Below are 21,600 nucleotides of genomic sequence, written 5' to 3'. Positions count from 1 at the left end.
GACATAAAAGTAAGCAAAAAACCCATAAACACAAAATAATTTTTAAATTGAGACTGTTGCTTCAAGATTCCTTTATTTCTATTTTGTGTGTGTATTGTTTGTTGGTTTGAGTTTGTGCATGTGAATGCAGCACCTCGGAGGCCAGTAGAGGGCACTGGATCCCCAGGAGATGGAGTGACAATTGTGTGCTACCTGACATGGGTGCTGGGATCTGAACTCAGGTCCTAGGGGAAGAGCAGCAAGAGTCCTTCACCTCTGAGCCATCTCAGCCCCTGCTTGCTTTCTTATGCTCAGTTCTTACAGTCTGATGAACTTTTTTACATACCTGACAACATATATTCTTTCACTCATTAATTATTTAGAGACAGGGTATATTTGTGTAGCCTTGGTTGTCCTGGAACTAGCTCTTTAGATGAAGCTGGCCTCAAACTCAGAGAAATTCTCTTTCTGCCTCCTGAGGGCTGGGATTAAAGGTGTGCGCCACCACTGCCCTGCTGACATATACTCTTTATATAATGGAATTATCAGATATGTGACGCATATTATCTCAACTACCATTTTTCACTCAATTTTTTTTTTTCAAGAGAGGGTTTCTCTGTGTAACTCTGACTGTCCTGGAACTTGCTTTGTAGACCAAGTTGGCCTTAAAACCAGTAAAAATGTTTTTTAACTTTATGATAAAGTCCAATTATTATTATTATTATTTATTTGGCAACACTCAAAAATCAAATTATGTAAAGCACTGGGAAGGCAGAGGTAGCTGCCTTCATTGAGTTCAAGGCTAGGACTACACAGTAAGATCCTATCTCAGAGACAGAGAGAGAGAGAGAGAGAGAGAGAGAGAGAGAGAGAGAGAATATAGCCATCTACAGCATTTCACAATAACGTCCAACTGTGATCCAAATACAGTTAATTCTACAAGGACCAAGTAGTCTGAGCTAGGGCTACCACTTCCTCAAAATGTTGGTTGTCTTTATTCTACAGTGATCCAAAGTGATTTTGATATTTTATCCATCTATCTTCAGAAGACTATTTAAAATGTCTTTATAAGGATTGGAAAGATGGCTTAGTGGTTAAGAGCACTTGCTACTCTTCTAAAGGACTCAAGTTCAATTCCCAGGACCCACATAAAAGCTCGTGACTATCTACAACTCCAGTCCCAGGGGATCCAATACCCTCTCCTGACCTCTGCAGATACTGAACGCTCATGGTGCTTAGACATTTACACAGGCAAGGGAAAAACTGTCTTTTTAAGAACACAGAGAAGCAAGCCATATTATTTTATCTGCAGAAATAACCTCATGACTTTGGAAAACAGTGGTTACTTTCATTAGAGAGCTGGCAGAAAATGTTCATTTTTTTATCAACTTAATATTTTAGAAATTAAACATCAATTTAATGTAGTGTTTTATATTTAGCAGTACTGTTTCCCATGGGATGAAAAGTCACCAACTTGGTAAAGTGCTTCATTGGCAAATAGCTTTGCTAAGACCAAAACACCTACCAAAGGGGAAGGAAAGAGTCCCACCTCCCCAGACATCCGGTCACCAGGTCAGGCTGCCTGCCGGTGAGGAGGGAGGGCACATCTGTGTCCTCAGAACACTGCAGTACTCTGCAGCCCTCAGCCTGTTGCTCATTCGCAACACGCCACACTTCAGAGAGAAACATCGCATGTCCAGGACTTTGGCTAGTCATATATTTAAAGTTAGAGGGAGCAGAGACAGCTTTTGTCCTGGAAGCTTTACTGCTTCTGAGTTGGTGCATCACAGTACGGAACGTTTTCTGTTAGAAGATCTTTCCTGGGGACCAGCTCTACAAGAACACAGAAAAACGAGTGGTTAAGATGATTACAACGGCAGTTACTATCTATCCTCAAAACAGACCTAAGTGCCCACACGCCCACTTCCCCCAGAGGTTCCAACTGTAAACTGTCTGGTTTAGGAACCATGAAGAGAACTCTTCTAGAGACATTTTATTTCAGTTGATATCTGAGGTGAAATCTTTGACTCTAAATGAAGGCATTTAATAAAATCCTTATTCATGTTACATAAAAACATACAACTGAGTCCATCATTTTACTAAACATGACTAATTAAACAAATGAACAGAATTAAGCTAAAAACACATTATTGACCATCTGTCAATTGCTTATTAAAAATGTCACTTAGGAATGGTTTTTGAGGGAGGGTCTAATATAGCTCAGGCTAGTCTTGAACTCCCGATATGGCTGAGGCTAACCTTGAACTCCCGATCCTCCAGCCTCCACCTCCCAATGAAGGGATTAGAGGTTATCAGACCTTGCTTGGCTACTTAGAAATTTTTATAGAAAGCAAGACATCACTCTCATAATTTAGACAGTCCTCATCTACAGAACAGTGGTTCCCCTCCCCTCTCATAATTTCCCCTCTCTTTTCCTCCCTTCCTTTTTGTTTTGGTGCTGGGAACCAAACCCAGGCCCTCATGCATTGCTAAACTTGTATCCTACCACTGAGCTACATCCTGATCCTTAACAATGGTTCCTAAGTGAGGCAGTCTTCAGACAGGTCACTTAGGGGATGCTACTAGAAATTTACTGGGCAGGAGCCAAGGATGCTAGCTGCAATGTGAGAGGCAGTCTGGTGCTGGGAAGAACTGTCATTACAGAATGACAGCAGTGCCCCACTGAGCCACACTGCTAAACAACCAACAGCTGCTGGCTCCTATGGAAGACAACTTGATACAGGCAAAATAAAACTGTTAAAATAGAAAATTTATGGGCCTTGGAGACTACTCAGTGCTTAATGTCCTTGCTATGATAATGTGAGGACCAGAGTTCAGATTGCCTGGAAAACTAGCCATATCAGGGAATTGTGTGCTTAACTGAGAAATCCTGCTTCAGTGAATAAAAAGATTGATTAAAGACAATTCCCAACATCGGGTATCAGAAGGGGTCCATAAGCACATATACCCACATGCATATAAAAACATTTGTGTGGGGATGGAAAGATGGCTCAGAGGTTAAGAACACTGGCTGCTCTTCCAAAGGTTCCAAAGGCCCTGAGTTCAATTCCCAGCAACCACATGGTGGCTCACAATCATCTGTAATGAGATCCCTCTTCTGACTTACAGGCATACATGCAGGCAGAACACTGTATATATAACAAATAAATCTTTTAAAAAAAATGTGTATGCTCAACACACAAGATACACACACACACATACACACACACACACACACACACACACACACACGAAAAATGGAAAAAGGAAAAAAAAAAAAACAACAACTGCCCAGAGATACTGGAGCATGCCTAGGCAAAGGCAGTGAGATCTGCATTCAAGGCCAGCTTCAGGACAAAGCATGACCACATTGGTCTTAGATACAGTGAGACCCTGTCTTAAAGTACCTGGGTTTAATACTCAGCACTGAAAGCCAAAAATAAATAAATAAATAAATTTAATTAAATTGAGGAGATACATCACTTTCCCTTTGGAGAAGAGCTGAACCCAGGTACATCATCCTTGTACTGCCCAGTGTGGTGGCTCACACTGTAACCTGAACTGTTGGGAGGCTAAAACAGGAGGATCACCATGAATTTGAGGACAGTTTGAGCTACAGAATGAGTTCCGGACCCATATAACTAAAGACTAAAATCTGTCTTAACAAAAGCAGAACCGGGGATGTGGCTCAGTAGAGTGCCTGCCTACGTGCATTAGGCCCTTGCGTTGTACCCTGTAGTGTTACACACTTATAATCTTGACTGTCAGGAGGTAGAGAAGGAGAATCAGAAGTCAGTCACGACTATCTTCAGCTACACAGGAAGTTTGAGGTCAGCCTGGGACACAGGAGATTCTGCATCAAAAAAGAGAGAACAAATGTTCCCCTAACAGCCACTCTCAAAACTGCCCACATTGGATACAGTGTGGAACCTCAGTGGCATCCCAGACCACAGGGATGCTAGAAAGGACCTTGTTAGGACAAAAGAAAAAAATGTAAATTAGAGTATTGCATTAATGCTAATACCCTAATTCCGATAATTAAACTGTGGTTAAGAAATGTTCTTTAAGGGGACTGGGCTCACACCTTCATTTCCAACACTCAGGAGACAGACAAAGGTGGATCTCTGAGTTCAAGGCCAGCCTGGTCTACACAGCAAGTTCCTAACAGCCAGAGCTAAATAGTGAGATCCTGTCTTAAAAAGCAAACAAACAAAAACAATAAAAAGAAACACATATTAAAGTATTTTTGAAGATTGAGTTTTACTTACATGCACGAATGGGTGTCTGTGTGTATATGCATGTGTATATGTGCCCCAGGAGGCCAAAAGAGTAGGTCAGATTCCCTGAGCTCTAAAGTGACAAGTGACCGTGAACCACCAATGTGGGTAATTAGAAAAGGAACATCAGTTCCCTGGAAGATCAGTATGGGCTCTGAACAGCTGAGCCATCTCTCCAACCCCACATTGAATTACTTTAAAGAAATTGTTGGGGGCTGGAGAGATGGCTCAGTGGTTAAGAGCTGGCTGCTCTTCCAGAGATCCTGAGTTCAGTTTCCAGCAACCACATGGCGGCTCACAGCCATCTATAAAACTGATGCCCTCTTCTTAAATGCAAACATACATGCAGACAGAGCACTCATACCAAAAGAGAGAAAGAGAGAAATTATTGATATGTTGGCATAATCCTATAATCTTAGCACTTGAGAAGTGGGTGCAGGAGGATCAGGAGTTAAGTTCAGCCTGTACTACACAAGATCCTGCTTAAAATTTTTTTTTTTAAAAGAGCAACAAACAAACTCTAACTCCACCTAGAAAACTCCATCTAGAAGTCATTTGCACTTGAGAGAGTTGACAAGATGCCTCAGAGAACAAGAGCACTTGCCACCATGCCTGACGGTCTGAATTGGATCCCTGGGCCCACACTGTGGAAGGAAAGCTATCATCTGATCTCCATTGCACACCATGACACAGGCGATAAACACCCCACCACACTGTAAGTTAAATAATAAAACAATAGGCCATATGGTAAATCCAGCTTATGAAACAAGAAAGCCTCTGCTTATTTCTGACCTGTAATTATTCTTAACCAGTTCTTTGGTGCTCCCATCCAAGAAAGTAATAGTGTTGGTTTTAAGCTAAATAACAGTGGCAATAATTTATTTCACTTATCAAACATATGTGTCTATTTTACGCTAGGTATCACATCAAAAAATGAGATGAAGGTAAACATGAAAATTTCTTTGGCAAGCCAGGCAGTGGTGGCACACACCTTTAAACCCAGCACTTGGAAGGTAGAGGCAGTGGACCTCTGTGGGAGGCCAGCCTGGTTTATAGGCAAATCCAGGACAGTCAGAGCTACAGAATAAGAGATCCTATCTCAAAAAAAAAAATTTTTTTTTTACTTCAAAGTGGTTCATAATTTATTGGAAAAGATAAACAGTCACACAATAACATAAGGCTTCACAAATGTCTTTTATAGCGAAAATGCAAGAATTTGAGTCTATTACACTGAAGAATAAATTACTAAACCCATCAATATTACTTTAGATTATGTTCAGCTTTGAATAAGCAGAAATCTACCAGTGCTTTGTAAGATTTAGCTTTCTGGGGCTGGAGAGATGGCTCAGCGGTTAAGAGCATTGCCTGCTCTTCCAAAGGTCCTGAGTTCAATTCCCAGCAACCACATGGTGGCTCACAACCATCTGTAATGAGGTCTTGTGCCCTCTTCTGGCTTTCAGGCATACACACAGACAGATTATTGTATACACAATAAATAAATATTTAAAAAAAAAAGATTTAGCTTTCTTCCACTGTGAACACAGCAGGCTTGAGCTAGTGCAAGTCCTCCGGTGCTGCTAAGAACCCAGGACCGCCTTCCCTCCCAGTCTGAACAGCAGTCTGCCTTCCCTCCTCTATCACCACCTCTGCACGGCAGGCAGGAAGAACAAAGGGCAGGAGGGGAACCCCACCCAGCCCATTTCTTTTCAACAAAACAATAGCTTCAGTGGAAACAACACTCAGTAGTTAGATTCGTGTAAAAGATGCCAGACAATCTAGGAAAGAACATTGCAGCCTTACTCATGGCCCCTCTCTGAGTGTGCAACAGGGATACACGCATTCACGGAACACTCCGGTTAGGGCCTGTCCCCAAAGACCCAGTGCTGGTCTGTTGTGCCCACTGGGTTCATCTGTGGCTCACATGGTAGACACTTACCCCATTTTAGTTGGAAATAAATAGAAATAAATGAAGAGATGAAAAATAAATAAATAAATCACCATTTAAGTCCAGGCAGTGGTGGCACACACCTTTAATCCCAGCACTCGGGAGGCAGAGGCAGGCGGATCTTTGTGAGTTCGAGGCCAGCCTGGTCTACAAGAGCTAGTTCCAGGACAGGCTCCAAAGCTACAGAGAAACCCTGTCTCGAAAAACAAACAGACAAAAACAAACAAACAAACAAAAAAGATAAAGATATACATGAGACTGGGAATCCATGTCAGTGCTCGGGCCACAGAAAACCCTAAATCCTAGGGACAGGAAAAGGCAAACTTCTTAATTTGGTAATGAACTAATCCTCGGTCTGACAATCTGTCAATACCAAATTCTATTTTCAAGAGACTCAAAGCCCTGCTCTGATGCACTCTACTACACAGATGCCAGATCTAGCCCCTGAGCCACTTCCTGTCTTGGGGAGATGGAGATCTTGGGGAAGATAGCCTTTTTTGGGAGCTTCAAAAGCTTCCACAGTCCACTTCTTGTTAATCTGAGTTCAGGAGAGCAGGAATGACTTTCAGAGTTGAAGTAAACTCCACAAGCCTGGGTTTCTTAGCAATACAATCCACTCAAAAGCTATAAACGTCAAGTCTGTTTCCAGTTGTTTCCACAAACAAGAAGCCACAGGCAAGTTATCTTAGCCAACTTTAAGCAATAAAGACAGTCATTCTTCTTTGGTAATCTGCTGCACTCACTAGCCTTAAAGTCAGCACTTCTTAAAGCCAGGAAAAGCAACACGATGAGCTCCCATGAGTAAGGAGAAAAGAGGCCTGCGAGGAAACTCAGGTTACATTTCAGAAGCCTCTTTACATCTGTCTTACATGGGACAGTGTGGGAATTGCTACCCCGAGTTATATTTCCCTGCCCCCATTCGAGGTGCTTATCTGCAAAGAATCATAACTTCCCTCTGCTCCTGGAGTTGGATGAGGAAGTTTGAGTGCACATGATTATTCCTTGATCCCTGCTGGGGTCAGGTGACAGTCCCTACTGGGGACAGGTGAAGGTTGAATGCACATGATCAGTCCTTGACCCTAACTGGGGTCAGGCGAGAGTCTCTCCTTGGGTCAGGTGACAGTCCCTTCGCAGCCCCCTCCCCATTTGGTGCCATGGTATAAAAGCTAGCCCCAGTAGAACAATAAACAAGCTGCTGTTTCACCTCAACCTCGTGCTCTGTGGATTTCATTCAACCTGGACACCCTCCACCGAGACTCGTGGTTCCAGACCGTGCAGGCGCCGTAGGACAGTGGGACCAGTGACCTTGCAGCTTCTCAAGGCTCTCCTCAGAACACACAGGCTTAAACAGAGAGTGTCCCTTGGCAAAGTGACACTCATCCCATCCCTGTCTGTGAATGGACCGACTTAATCTGCAGGCATTCTTTCTCAGCATCTTGCTGAAAGCAAAAGAAGTTACCCAGCAAGTACTGACATTCTTTATCGCTGTAGTCTAGATGTTTGTGCCCCATTAGTCATTGACCTTATGATTTACCACTATAAAGGTCACCAGATCAGCCAGGCGGTAGTGGCACATGCCTTTAATCCGAGACAGAGGCAGGCAGATCTCTGTGAGTTCTATGTTAAAATGGTCTACAGAGTGAGTTCACTAAAGAGACTAAGGTAGGAGGGTCACAGCGAGTTTGAGGCCAGCCTGGGTTACAGAGTGAGACCTTGTTTCCAAGGATTTTTTTATTTTAAATTTATATATATATATATATGTGTGTGTGTGTGTGTATACACACGCACATACATACACATATATGCATAATGAATAGCCTAGTTCACAATAGTGTGGCAGAAACATTTGGACATTAATAATGTATAGGATATTAAGATAGTTTAAAGTAATAAAAATGTTACTAAATATATCAGGCACATAAACAGCAATAAGCTGAGATGGAAGCTTACTCTTTGGTCATGTTCTTTTTTTGGGGGGGGGGACAGGGTTTCCCTGTGTAACAGTCCTAGGTGTCCTGGAACTAGCTCTTGTAAACCAGGCTGGCCTCGAACTCACAGGGATTCACCTGCCTCTGCCTCCCAAGTGCTGGGATTAAAGGTGTGCGCCACCACTGCCCAGCAGTCACGTTCTTTCTAAGAACCTGTCCCTTCTGGTGTTTGGCCCTGGGGCTCCTCTGACGTACAGAAAGTACTTTGGGGGAACACTAAACTACCAATCTTTTACAAAGAGTACACAGTTTTGTAAGGACAAGAACCAGATTTGTCCTACCCATTGTTCCACATAAATCCCAATCCCTATCACAATAAGGGTTGAGTCACATTAAATTGTCTTAGAAACAATCAGTGTTTGACAAATGTACAGGATCAAAGGGCAGAAGTTTAGGGCTGGGGAGATGAGTGAGTTGATAAAATGTGCTCTGTGCAAGCACCAGACCTGAGTTTGGATCCCCAGCACCCGTGCAGAAACACACACCCACGGTCTCAGAGAGAGAGGTGGACACAGGAAGATCTCTGGGTACGATAAGCGAGTCAATGTAGCCAAAGCAGTGAGTTTTAGGTTCAGTGAGAGACCATGTCTTTAACAATTAGGTGAACAGCAATCCAGGACACCTGACACCAACTTCTGGCCTCCATATACACATGTGCACACACACAAATATGCACACATTGACACATACACATATACAAAAAGGCAGAAATTTAAAAGAAAAAAAAAGACATCTGAGCTGGGCATAGTGGAACACACCTTTAATCCCAGCATGCAGGAGACAGAGGCAGGCAGATCTATTTGAGTTTGAGGCCAACCTGGTTTACAGAGCGAGTTCCAGGACAGCCTCCAAAGCTACAGAGAAACCCTGTCTTAAAAGATCAAGGTGGTCCATGCTGAAACCTCTTCTCACCCAATGAGCTGAAAGAGAGCCAACAGCTCACTTTCCGTGTAATGATATTTAGCGCTTTCATGTACTTTACCACCAAAGGGCGGCAGATGCAACTGCTCCAACCAGGAAGTAGCTCAAAAACAGACAAAGGAACTAACAAAGCAAACACTGATGCGGGGAACGTGAAACTCTCAGAGCATGAACTGTCACTGCTGCGGGACAGGCCCACGTCTCAGCACACTGACATGATAATGGAAGTGCCACTCAGGCCCTGGGACCCAGCACATAGACAGCAACATCGACCAAAATGAGATCAAAGACCGAATCTATCAAAGTCCATAGTTTTGGAAAAGTCCCTAAATGACGCGTGTCAACCCAGGATGTGATTTTTGTGCTTAAAACCCCACCCTGGGAAAGGTTAGGGACTGCACTTGGGACCTGAACACCTAGTGCTGCCACCAGTCAGCTAATAAAGACTTTTTATTGCCTTGAATCTGTGTCCGAGTGGTCTTCTCTGGTGGAAAACTCACTACAGGTCCTCACCCAGCGACCCTCTGAATGAGCACCTAACTTGGGAGTCACAGCAGGCGTAGATGACACCATTACAGAGCTGAAAGACATCTCCCCTACCAGAAAGCACTGGTTTGAAAAGTCCAGACCTCTGCAGCCTCCAAAATACATTCCTGTCTCCAAGCCTCCGGGCTGTGGGGAAAGGTTTATCACCATGGCTATGCGAAAGAAGCAAGAAGCGGTCTGACTGTGATATCAACCTTCAGTCTTCAACGCTGGTGAGTGGTACGAAGAATCTCCAAAACTGGCTGCTACTGTTTCGACCTTGCCACAAAGCCAGACCCTCCCACCATCTCATAAAGACTCCTTTCCACAAAGCTGTTCAAGTTCAGACCATGAAACCACAGGCGCAAGGACAGCTCGGTGTGTGAGTCTCTGGGATTGAATTCAGATCCTGATCACAGCTCTAAGTCACAGTGATGGACCCTGACTAGGCCTGGCGAAGGAGACTGCCTGTGAGATTGCACTTCAAGCAGCCTGCTCCAAAACAAAGACAAAATCTTGAATCTCATCTTAAACAATGAAGATGTGGTTAGGCACGCAGACTTGCTAGAAGTTGCCCTGGAAACTGACGGGGTTTTCAGGAAGTGACCCAAAAAAAAAAGAAAAAGGAGATGCTAGGCCTGACACCTTTAATCCCAATACTCAGGATACAGAGGTAGGCAGATTCTTTGAATTCAAGGCCAGCCCAGTCTACAAAGCAAGTTCCAGAACAGCTAGGGCTACATAGAGAAACCTCGTCTCAAAAATAAATAAATAAAAACAAAATAACCAAAAAAAAAAAAAAAAAAGAAACGTGGGCTGCTGCCCTCGTGTATGCATGTTTGCATGTGCGTGTGTGCATGCATGTGTGTATGTGTGTGTGTGTGTGTGTGTGTGTGTGTGTGTGTGGCGGGGAGAGGAAATATACTAACTCTATACCAGGAGAAACTCAAGAACAGCCTGTGCAACAGTAGCTCTGCACCCCACAACTGCAAAAGTGAAGAAGTCAGAACTTTTAACCCGTGTTTGTTTAGAGTAAGAGTAAAGATCCTTTATATGGTTCAGTGACCTAGTTTGCTGTGGAAGCTTATCTGTGAGAGGACCAAGTGCTCTAAAAACACACAAAGTCAGCAGGGTGGTGGTGGTGCTCACCTTTAATCCCAGCACTCGGGAGGCAGAAGCAGGCGGATCTCAGTGAATTCGAGGCCAGCCTGATCTACAAGAGCTAGTTCCAAGACAGGCACCAAAGCTACACAGAAACCCTGTCTTGAAAAAAATAAAAAACAAAACAACAACAACAACAACAAACCACACAAAGCCACTCAATGTCAGCCTGGTCTACAGAGAGTTCCAATAACAGACTAAACCTCTGAACTGTAAGCAAGTCACCCTAATTAAATGTTTTCATTTATAAGAGTTCCCATGATCAACTGGGCAGTGGCATACACCTTTAATTCCAGCACTCGGGAGACAGAGGCAGGTGGATCTCTGTGAGCTCGAGGTCAGACTGGTCTACAGAGCAAATTTCTCCACAGCCACTGAGAAACCCTGTCTCAAAAAAAATAAAATAAAATAAAATAAAATAAAAAAAATAAAAATAAAATGACTTTCTGTGGTCATGGTATCTCTTCATACCAATAGAAACCCTAACTAAGACACTACTTTTGGAACAAAGCACTGGAGAATCCCTCCATGACCTTGTTTGACACAAAATCTTCTTCAACAGGGTCCAGAATCTAAAAATATCCACCATAAAGTGTTGCAGAATACTTGTTTAATTTTGTAAAGATGTATTTCACTTGTTAATGTTGTGGAATATTTGTAACTATGTAAAGATGTGTTGATGTTTTACCTTGCCTGCCTAAAGCACCTGATTGGTCTAGTAAAAAGCTGAATGGTCAATAGCAAGGGAGGAGATGTATGTGGAATTTCCAGGCAGGAAAAGTAAATAGGAGGAGGAATTTAGGCTCAAGGAAAAAAAAAGAAAAGGAGAAAACAGGGAGATACCAACGGTCAGACAGACAGACACAGAAAAAGCAGGAAAGTAGGTCATACAGAATGAAAGAAAGGTAAAAAGTCCAAGTCAAAATGCAGATGACTAGAAACAAGTTAAATTAAGTTAAAAGAGCTAGTGGGACAAGCCTAAGCTAAGGTCGAGCATTCATAATTAATAATAAGTCTCCATGCCTTTATTTGGGAGCTGGTTGGCAGTTCAAGCAAAATTCCAACTTCAAAAAGGAAAATGGATCAACTAGACCACATTAAATAAGAAACTCCTCAAAAGAAAAGACCACAAGTAGAAAATTTTTAGAATACACATATCCAATAAAAGATTTATATTTAGAACATACAAGAATTCCTTCAAGTCAAGAAAAAAGGCAAACAATCCTGTAGGAAAGTAGACAGAGGCTTTAGTAGGCACTTTGTAAAGAGAATATCCAGATCTCCGCTAACCCACTGAAAGGTGCTCATACTTCCTTAGTTAGCAGACAGACGCAAACTAAGGGGCCCGTAAGACAGCTCAGTGGGTAAAGGTGCCTGTCATCAAGCCTGGCACCCCACACTCAATGCCTCAAACCCATTTGATGAGAGCTAGCCTTTGACTTCCACTAGTATATATGTGTGTGCATTTGAGTGTGCAAGCATACGCACATAGACACATATGTTAAAAGTAACAACAACGGGCTGGAGAGATGGCGCAGTGGTTAAGAGCATTGCCTGCTCTTCCAAACGTCCTGATCCTATAATCCCAATTCTTCTAAACTAAAATAACTAACTATAGAATAAAAGGTAAAATAGACAGTCTAAGTCAATAATAAATGATGCCAGAAAAATTAATATAGTTACATAAAAATGGTTGTAGCCAGTGTAGGTGCACCCCTTTAATCTCAGCACTCAGGAGGCAGAAGCAGGCAGATCTCTGTGAGTTCAAGGCCAGCCTGGTCTACATAATGAGTTCTAGGACAGCCAAGGCTACATAGTGAGACCCTGTTTCAAAAAAACAAGAACAATAAATAAAATAGAACAAAACAAAAAGACAACACAAAAAGGATGTGTTTACAACTACAGTTTTGCAATATAACCAGGAATTAGATCTGGGGGGAGGGGCTCTGGAGAGATGGCTCAGCAGTTAAGAGCACAGCTGCTCTTGTAGAGGACCTGGTTTCAGTTCTCATCAGTCATGTGATAGCTAACAACCATCCATAATTTTAACTCCAGGGACTCCAACATCCTCTTGTGACTTCCACTGATACCAGGCAAACATGGGTGCACATATACACATGCAAGCAAAACATGCACACACATAAAGTGAAATAAAAGAATCTAAAAACAAATTTAAAAGTAAAAAAAGGGGGGGGAGGGGAGATGGCTCAGCTGAGGACTTGAGTTCATTTCTGGTGTTGGTGTTAAAGAGTAATGTCGGCGTGGTGGCTGTGATCATGCTTTTAATCCCGGGGGAGCCAGCCTAACTTACACAGCAAGTTCAAGACAGCCAGGGCTACATAGTGAAACCCTGTCTCAAATTAAGAAAAAACAAAACAAAAAAATAATAATAATAAACAAAACAAAGACAAATAAAGGAGCAATAATGCTACTATTTTGAAACATCAGTCAGCAATCATATCCCTCCAACCCACTTGACTTACTCAGGGTGTTGTGGTCAGTGTGAATACCTTGAATAACAGATGTTCTGAGTAGCAGTTCAACATCAGAACCCACTTTCAACATCTGTTAAGAAAATCAGACAGTCAACCCTGAGTGCTTCGTAGGGCCACACTGGTTTTGAAGTCAACAGCTTTACAGGTCACTTTCTGATAATGTGGCTTTTAGCTCTGTGCAACTGTATCGGGTAGTATAGGCAGTGCAAACATTTCATTTTATCTAGCCCTAATTTTGTCCAAACAGATTTAGAACTTTGCTATAATATGCATTTTAAAATGCGTTGGGGGCTGGGCATGGTAGATCATGTCTTTACTCCTAGCGCTTTAGAGGCAGAGGTCAGCCTGGTCTACATAGTGAGTTCTAGGACAGCAGAACTACATTAGTGAGACCCCCATCTCAAAATAAAAATAAAACAAACAAAAAAGCCATTTTACCTAATTTGTTATTCACTTGTACAGATGCTATTAATTATTATAGATATTCTCTTATTTGTATTTTCTCTTTTACCAATCAATTCTCCATGCCATAAAAATCCCCACAATTTTCTTTTCTCACTTTTTTTAAGGCAGTCCCTCAGTATGTAGCCCAGGCTGGCATTGGATTTGTGATTCTTCGGCTTTGGCCTCTAGAGTACTACAAAGACAGGCAAACCCCGCCACGCCCAGCTCTGCTCCGCACTGCTTTCCTAAGGGTGCTTCCTGACCTAAGATTCCCTGTGAAGTGCTGCATCATGAGACCGCCATAGCGGCTTCTGCCCTGGTTCAGCTGCCCTGGTCTTGACCAGAGCTGCTTCTGCGTTCTCTTCCCAGGGGGCCTTGTTATCTTTGGGGTAGGAGACAAGCCTGAGGGGAGCCACAGCAAACAAGTGCAGGCTGTCTGCGGCTGTGGGGGCTCTCACTACCAGGGATGGCTTTCCTTTACATGACCCTCCATCCCCGCCATCCTCTCTTTACCAAGGACATTTACACCAGCTCCGTTAACAACTGAAACCTGTTACTGCACCTCTTCTATTTTCTCCGGAGAGGCCTCACTTTTATGTTTTTTGAATTCTTCATTTATCTTAACTCTGGCAGCTAGAGAGAGAGAGAAATACATGTAACTTAATACTCATGATTCTTACATGTTATTCAGCACTACTAATTATGAATTTTTACTTCTCATATAAAACAAAGCATGAGCAATGTGTTCCGTGCCAGGCATGATATTACACCACCATAACAGCAGCACTTAAGAGGATGAGGCAGGAGAATTTTGAGTTTGAGGCCACCTTGGGTTATATATGGTAAGGCTTTTTTCTTCTTCTGGCCCAGAACTCAGAGATTCTCTAGCCTATAAGGCCACCAAGCCTGGCTTCTTTTCATCTTTATTTGTGTACCTCCAGAACTACTGGATTCTAGGAAGTCTCAACCCAAGTATGTCTTGTGTAAATCTAAACATGTATTGGCTTGAGCTAGGGTCTCACTGTAAAGCCGAGGCTGTTTTGAACACGTGAGCCCGCTGCCTCAGTCACCAGAGTGCTAGAGTTACATGAATGTGCTACCACACCCAACTAAGACGGGAAGAACCAATGCAAACCGCATATACCCGCATACACAGATGGATCAGTATGGAAGATCTGATCCCGAGCACCTTAGCTAAAGAAAAAGGGAGTGATGAAAGCAGAGTTGCCAGGTGTAGTAGGTAGGTGTGGTGACGCATGCCTTTAAGTACTGGGGGGTGGGCAAAGGCAGGGACATGCTCTGTGAGTCTGAAGTCAGCACAGTCAACATGGCAAGTTCTAGGATGGGTAAGACTATAAAGAGGCCTGTGTGACTCAAACAACCAAAAAACAAAACAAAACAAAATCTTTTAGGCTAACATATACCACCTACATTGCACCAGTTTAATAATATGAAGTCCTTAGTAAATAGTCAACAAAAGTTCGCTAAAACAATAAAATAAACCATGTTGACAGAAAAATAGCCATGGTTGTCTCCTTTGGTGCTGATCTTCCTCAGTATGTAAAGGGGTTAAGAGTCTGGTCCTAGCTGGGTGGTAGTGGCGCACACCTTTAATCTCAGCACTCAGAAGGCACAGGCAGATGCAGGTGGGTCTCTGCGAGTTTGAGGTCAGCCTGGTCTACAGAGCAAGTTCCAGATCAGGCTCCAAAGCTACATAGAGAAACCCTATCTCGAAAAACAAAAATCAAAAAGAGTCTGGTCCTAGTGGAGGCTGGAGAGATGGCTTGGTAGTAGCTCCAGGGGATCCATCACCCTCTTCTGGCTTCCCAAGACACCAAGCACCCAAGTGGTACACAAATATACATGTAGGTAAAACACCCATATACACATAAATAAAAAAAAACCTTTTTTAAAAAACTGGCTTTTGGAATTAGACTGCTTAAGATATTCTTCAGTTCTACTGTTGGCTAATGACATCCAGGAAATCTTTTTCATATTTTATCAGTTTTCTCATCTGCAAAAATTGGAATTATAGTATAATTACCTCACTGAGATGAGAACTGTTTTGTTTTGTTTTGTTTTGTTTTCTGGTTTTTCGAGATAGGGTTTCTCTGTAGCTTTGGAGCCTGTCCTGGAACTAGCTCTTGTAGACCAGATTGGCCTCGAACTCACAGAGATCCGTCTGCCTCTGCCTCCCAGTGCCGGGATTAAAGACGTGTGCCACCATTGCCCAGCTGCCCAGCTCCCTCTTAGGGGGGTTTGGAAATGCATGGTCAGTAGAAATCAATAAGACCAATATAGAGCCTGAGGTCTCAAACTGTGAATTCCAAGTCAATCCGAAAGCAAAGAGATGCTGAGCCTGGACTTGTGTGGCCGGATTCTCTCTCACAGTTGCGGTGACTGCTACACTTACTTGGGCATTAACAACATGATAGGTAGCACCTGGTTATAGTGTGGGAAAATGGGTTAAATGATGTGGGATTCCCCTCTGTATGCTGTGAATATGTTTTATTAACATTGGTTAGTAAAGAAGCTGCTTTGGCCTATGGAGGGGCAGAATATAGCAAGGAGAGAAAACTAAACTGAATGCAGGGAGAAAGAGGGCGGGGTCAGGCAGATGCCATATAGCTGCCAAAGGAGAAAAAAGACGCCCAGAACATTACAGGAAAGCCACAGCCTTGTGGCAATACATAGATTAACAGAAATAGGTTAATTTAAGATATAAGAGCTAGCTAGAAATACACCTAAGCCATTGGCCAAACAGTGTTGCAATTCACATAGTTTTTGTGTGATTATTTGGGTCTGGGTGGCCAAGAAACTAAAGCGTAGTCTCTTTTTACAGTTATACTGCAGAGAAATGGGATTCAGAGAGAACCTTGATTCTTACCTGCCCCTTCTATAAATGATTCTATATGGAAACAGGATCATTATAAGTATTAAGTATTCTTCCATAAATACAATATGAGCCAGTCTTGACAGAACATCAGGGAGCCATAAAGGTCATTCCACATAAAGGTCAGAAGAGAAGAACAGCCAGCTAAAGAATGGATGTGCACCAGGGTGGTGGCATACACCTCAGGCAGGTGGACCAGGAGCTCAAGGTCACCCTCTACAAAAGTACTTTCAAAGCCAGCCTGGGATATCTAAGATTCTCAGCTCACGGTGCAACCTAGCTCAATGATGGAGTGCTTTGCTGCACATTGGTGAGGCTCTAAGTTCAATTCCTAGCACTGCAAAACAAATAAAACAAACAACAAAAGCATGGATTTGCTCTAAAGGAGTGAAAAATAATTTACCTTCTAATGCTCTCTTATCATTTTTAAAAACTTGTTGTCTGGTCCTGTGTAGTGTTCTAAAGAGCTGTAAAACCTATTAAGAGAAAGAAGAATTCAGGACCAAGAAGATGGCTCAGGGGATAAAGCACATGCTCCGCAGTTCTGAGTTCAAATTCCTGGAATCCATATAAAAACCATATATGAGAGTGCACATCTGTAATCCCTGTATGCCTGCAGCAAGAGGACAGCAGAGAGACAGGGTAATTCTAGACGCTCAAGGAATTCTTGAGCTAGCCTGCCATATGCAGAATCCCTGCCTCAAACAAGGTGGAAGCAAGGACCAACACCTGAGGTTTTCTTCTGACCACACACACACACACACACACACACAGTTCTCTCTCTCTCTCTCTCTCTCTCTCTCTCTCTTACACACACACACACACACACACACACACACACACACAAATAAATAAATAATATAAGATTTTATGGTTAAGAAAAAAAATCAAAATCAAAGCCAGGCGGCAGTGGTGAATGCCTTTAATCCCAACACTCAGAGGTATAGGCAAACGGGATCTCTGAATCTCTGAGTTGGAGGCCAGCCTGGCCTACAGAGTGAGTTCCAGGACAGCCAGGACTACTCAGAGAAACCCTGTATCAGGAAAAAAAAAAAATCACATTTTACATAACATTTAAAATTGCTGTATTAGAAGGGTTAAATAGGATTCATTTTCTATTTGTTTTCAGCATAGCTGGTAAAGTAAGAACTTTGCAAAGTATCTTCTGAGTTGCTATGTCTCTTTCAGTTCAAGAACAAAACAAGGTTGGACTGTGAACAGAGAAACCCTGCTCAAAAATCCACACCCATCCACTCCCCACCTCCTCACACAAGAAGCCAAAACAAACAAAAACAATGGGGAACTGGGGAGATGGCGCAGTGGTCAGGAGGATGTACTGTATGTAAACTGTTCTTCAGAGGACCTCAGTTTGGTTCCCAACACCCACATCAAGTGGTTCACAACCACCTGTAACTCCTCTGGCCTCTGCAGGCATCTGCACTTGTGCATACATACCCACACGCATGTACACAAACACATAATTAGAAAACAAAGTAGCAGTTGGGTTTACAACTCAGTGGTATAGTGTGCAATTTAGCAACAGTAAGGTCCTGGGCTCCCAAGTTCCATCTACCACTGAAACATTAAAAAAAACTGTATTTACAAAATTGCTAAGTTCTGTGAAACAAACAATAGTCAATGAAAGAAAGAGAGGAAGGGAGGAGGGGAGGGAGGGAGAAAGAGAGAGAGGGAGAGGGGGGAAAGAAAGAAAGAAGGAAGGAAGGAAGAAAGAAAGAAAGAAAGCAAAACACTAATCTTCTAAGCCCAGTATGGTGGCTCATTATCTGTAAATCCAGCACTCAGGAGAGGGAGGCAGAATTAACTCTTCCAGAAGACCTGGGTTCAATCCCCAGCACCCACATGGCACCACACAATTCCAGGTGTTCTGACACCCTCACACAGACATACATGCAGGCAAAACATCAATGCACATAAGATAAAAAAAATTAAAAACAAAATAAAATAGAAAATCCGCCTTAGATTTAGGGCTGGGGAGATGGCTCAGTGATTAAAATGGTGGTTCAGCAAGGGTCAGGACCTGAATTTGGATCCGTAGAACCCCCCAAAATACAGGGTAGATGCACACGTCCAACCTCGAAAGGCAGAGACACAGGATACCCAAAGCAACTGGCTATCAAGACTACATACTCATATTGGAGAACTCTGGGTTCTGTTGAGAGACCCTGCCTCAATAAATAAGGTAGAAGAGCAATAGTAGTATTCATACATGCACACATGTACTCACAAGTACACATATGAAATGGAAAAAATATTTAAGATTTACTTATGAGCATTTTAGATTTAGGATTTTTTATTTTTTTATGCTTGGTCTGTACTTTAAGACAATCACAGGAAATGAACAGACTTGCTATAGGAGAACAGGGAGGAAACAACATTGTGGGGACGGCTTTGAAATCGAGTAATGTGCACAGTAAGGGTTTTTCTTTTCTCTCTCTCTCTCTCTCTCTCTCTCTTTCTGTCTTTCTGTCTTTCTGTCTTCCTTCCTTTCTGTGTGTTTTTTTTCTAGTCAGGGCTTTTCTGTGTAACAGCCTTAGCTGTCCTGGAACTCACTCTGTAGACCAAACTGGTCTTGAACTCACAGAGATCCACCTGCCTCTGCCTCCCAAGTGCTGGGATTAAAGGCATGCTCCACCATTGCCCAGCCAGAAACATGGCTCTTAAAGGCGCCACAGTAGACTGTGTTTAGCATGTAGCAGGTCCTGAGTTCATTTCTCAGCACTACAAAATAAAAAAATAAATAAATTAAGTGAAAAGAGACAGACAGGCAGGCAGGCAGACAGACACACACACAACTAGGTGTCTAGGTACACACCTGTAGTCCCAGCATCTTAGGAAGTAGAGCATGGAAATCACTTGATCCCAAAGATCATATCAAGACCATAGTTTCAAACCAAACAGTAATCTCAGTAATTATATGTAGTACCTAAGGGACTGGGGGTATCCATTAACACAAAAACAGCACCACTAGTTTAAGACCATGATCCTCAAAAAAGGAAAATGGGAGCTGGAGAGATGGCTCCGAGGTTAAAATCACTAGCTGCTCTTGCAGAGGACCCAGGTTCTTCCCATCACCCACACGGCAGCTGACAACCTTTAGCTTCAGTTCCAGGGACTCTAACGCCCTCTTCTGGCCTCTGTGGGTACCAGGCACACACATGATACACAGACATTCAGGAACACCACCCATTCAAACAAAATATTTTTAAAAAATTTAAAAAGAAAATGTTATCTTTATTGTCACAAAGCTATTGGGACCAATATTACATTGGAGCTAATAAAATAATTACATTTTTTATTTATTATTTATGCAGTACTGGGCATGGAATCCAGGACCTTGACCATGCTAAGGGTTCTACTACTGAACCAAATACAGCCACATCCCTACTAAAAAAACTTTTCAAATAAAAAAGTAGCTGGGTGTAATGGCTCACACCTGTAATGCCAGCACTTGGCATGCAGACTGCTGAGTTGGAAGCCAGCCAGGGGCTACACAGAAAGTCTGAGGCCAGATCCTCCTAATTCCCAATTAAACTTTAGGTCTCTGCCTATGGTTCCTTGTGATTTCATTTCTTTCCTTTTTAAATTTTGAGACAAGACCTACGTTGTCTGGGATAGTCATGAACAAGAGGTTCAGCAATGCAGCCACTCCCGCTCTAGAGCTTTCTGAATTCCTTTAGGTAAGTTAAAACCTAGTTACAAGCTCCCAAAACAAGCTGTGTTTTTAGTTTGAAGAAGTCCCTGCGATTTTATTGTTTATAATCTTCTATACTACTGGTTTCTTTATGAAGGCAAGGGCCGTCAGTTTACGATCATCACCCTCCTCCACTCACCATCTCTCATCACCGCCCCTCACTCACTGTCCCTCATAGCTGCCACTCTCCACTCAGCGTCGGGATCCCCCTCCTCTGCTCACCGCCAAACGGGGTTGTCACCCTCCTCACTCACTGTCCCTCATGGCTGTCACTCTCCTCCATTCAGCGCCCCTTGGGGTCCCCCTCCTCCGCTCACCGCCGATCGGGGTTGTCACCCCCCTCATCAATCACTCTCCCTCGGGGCCGTCTCCCTTCCCACCCACTGCTCTCATGGTCGTCACCCTCTTCCACTGACTCCTCCACTCTGCGTCCCTTCGGGTCGCCTCCCTCGCCTGCCGAGGGTCCTGATCTTCAGCTTCCCTGCACCCTCCTCCCCAGCCCTGTCACCTTGGCAGGCTGACCCATGGCTCCCCACGCCGCTGCCACCGCCTCTCAAGCCGCCCCCTCTCGATAACCAATCAGGGCCAGGGCGTGGCCAGGAAAGCTCCGGCATAGCAACCAATCAGGGCGTAGCTCCTCCTCCCTAGCCCGCCTTCTCCACAGGAAGACGACCAGGCGTTTGCTAAGTAGAGCCAACTATAAAATCGCGAGAAGTCACAGAGCCAAATTACGAAAAGGAGAACGGAAGTAACCGGAAGCCATGTTTGTTAGGGTCAGAGTTCCTTCCGCTTTGCTGCTTGCCTGGTTATTAGTTACTGGGTGACCTTAGCACCTGCTCTTTTTTACCTTCCGTTTTAGGGCGTTGGTCGTCTCTTAAAGTTTCTATATTTTAACGTTTCCCAGCTGTGACTGTCTCCTTGGAAACGTGTGCAAACAAAAGCCAAACCCTAACAAACACAGCCGCTACAAATCAGAACGCTGACTCCTAAAAGTTCTGTTTATACATTTGCTTAATTACTCCCCCAGAAGGTGCCGCTGAGCTGCCCGCTCAAGTTCACACGGTTGATCCCAGAGACTCCTCACCTTCTGCATTACCATTAGCCTCCTTATCTTACCCTGCTCTTTGGTTTTGCTGAGGTAGAAAATCATCTATTAAAAAGCTTCACAGTAGGAACTGGAGAAATGGCTCAGTGGTTAAGAGCACTGATTGCTCTTCCTAGAGGATTTGAGTTCAATTCCCAGCACCCACATGGCAGCTC

The 21,600-nt window shown here is 43.3% G+C and overlaps 1 protein-coding gene across 6 annotated transcripts; it reads right to left on the bottom strand.

The window, feature by feature from the left end:
* Positions 1 to 54: 54 nt before the first annotated feature.
* On the bottom strand, positions 55 to 20,974 carry Lyrm7 (LYR motif containing 7). 6 transcript variants are annotated; one of them, XM_087910622.1, is made up of 6 exons: positions 20,849 to 20,863; positions 19,200 to 19,367; positions 17,032 to 17,104; positions 14,298 to 14,368; positions 13,280 to 13,361; positions 55 to 1,812 (listed from the first exon to the last, which is right to left on the bottom strand). In XM_087910622.1, exons 2-6 carry the CDS (start codon positions 19,299 to 19,301, stop codon positions 1,742 to 1,744), a joined length of 399 nt encoding a protein of 132 aa, XP_087766748.1. In that variant the 5' UTR covers positions 19,302 to 19,367; positions 20,849 to 20,863; the 3' UTR covers positions 55 to 1,741. The 6 variants fall into 6 exon arrangements, 5 of the variants coding, with proteins under 5 accessions (XP_087766748.1, XP_048293661.3, XP_087766751.1 ...); XR_015738871.1 differs by having other exon boundaries at positions 1,683 to 1,812; positions 14,249 to 14,368; positions 20,849 to 20,932; XM_048437704.3 differs by lacking the exon at positions 19,200 to 19,367 and having other exon boundaries at positions 20,849 to 20,974.
* Between the last annotated feature and the right edge of the window lie 626 nt (positions 20,975 to 21,600).

This window comes from Myodes glareolus, chromosome 9, assembly GCF_982192425.1.
Source record: "Myodes glareolus chromosome 9, mMyoGla1.1, whole genome shotgun sequence".
Taxonomy (NCBI): domain Eukaryota; kingdom Metazoa; phylum Chordata; class Mammalia; order Rodentia; family Cricetidae; genus Myodes; species Myodes glareolus.
The sequence above is the reverse complement of the archived record's forward strand: the minus strand, read 5'-3'. Positions and strand labels throughout refer to the sequence as shown.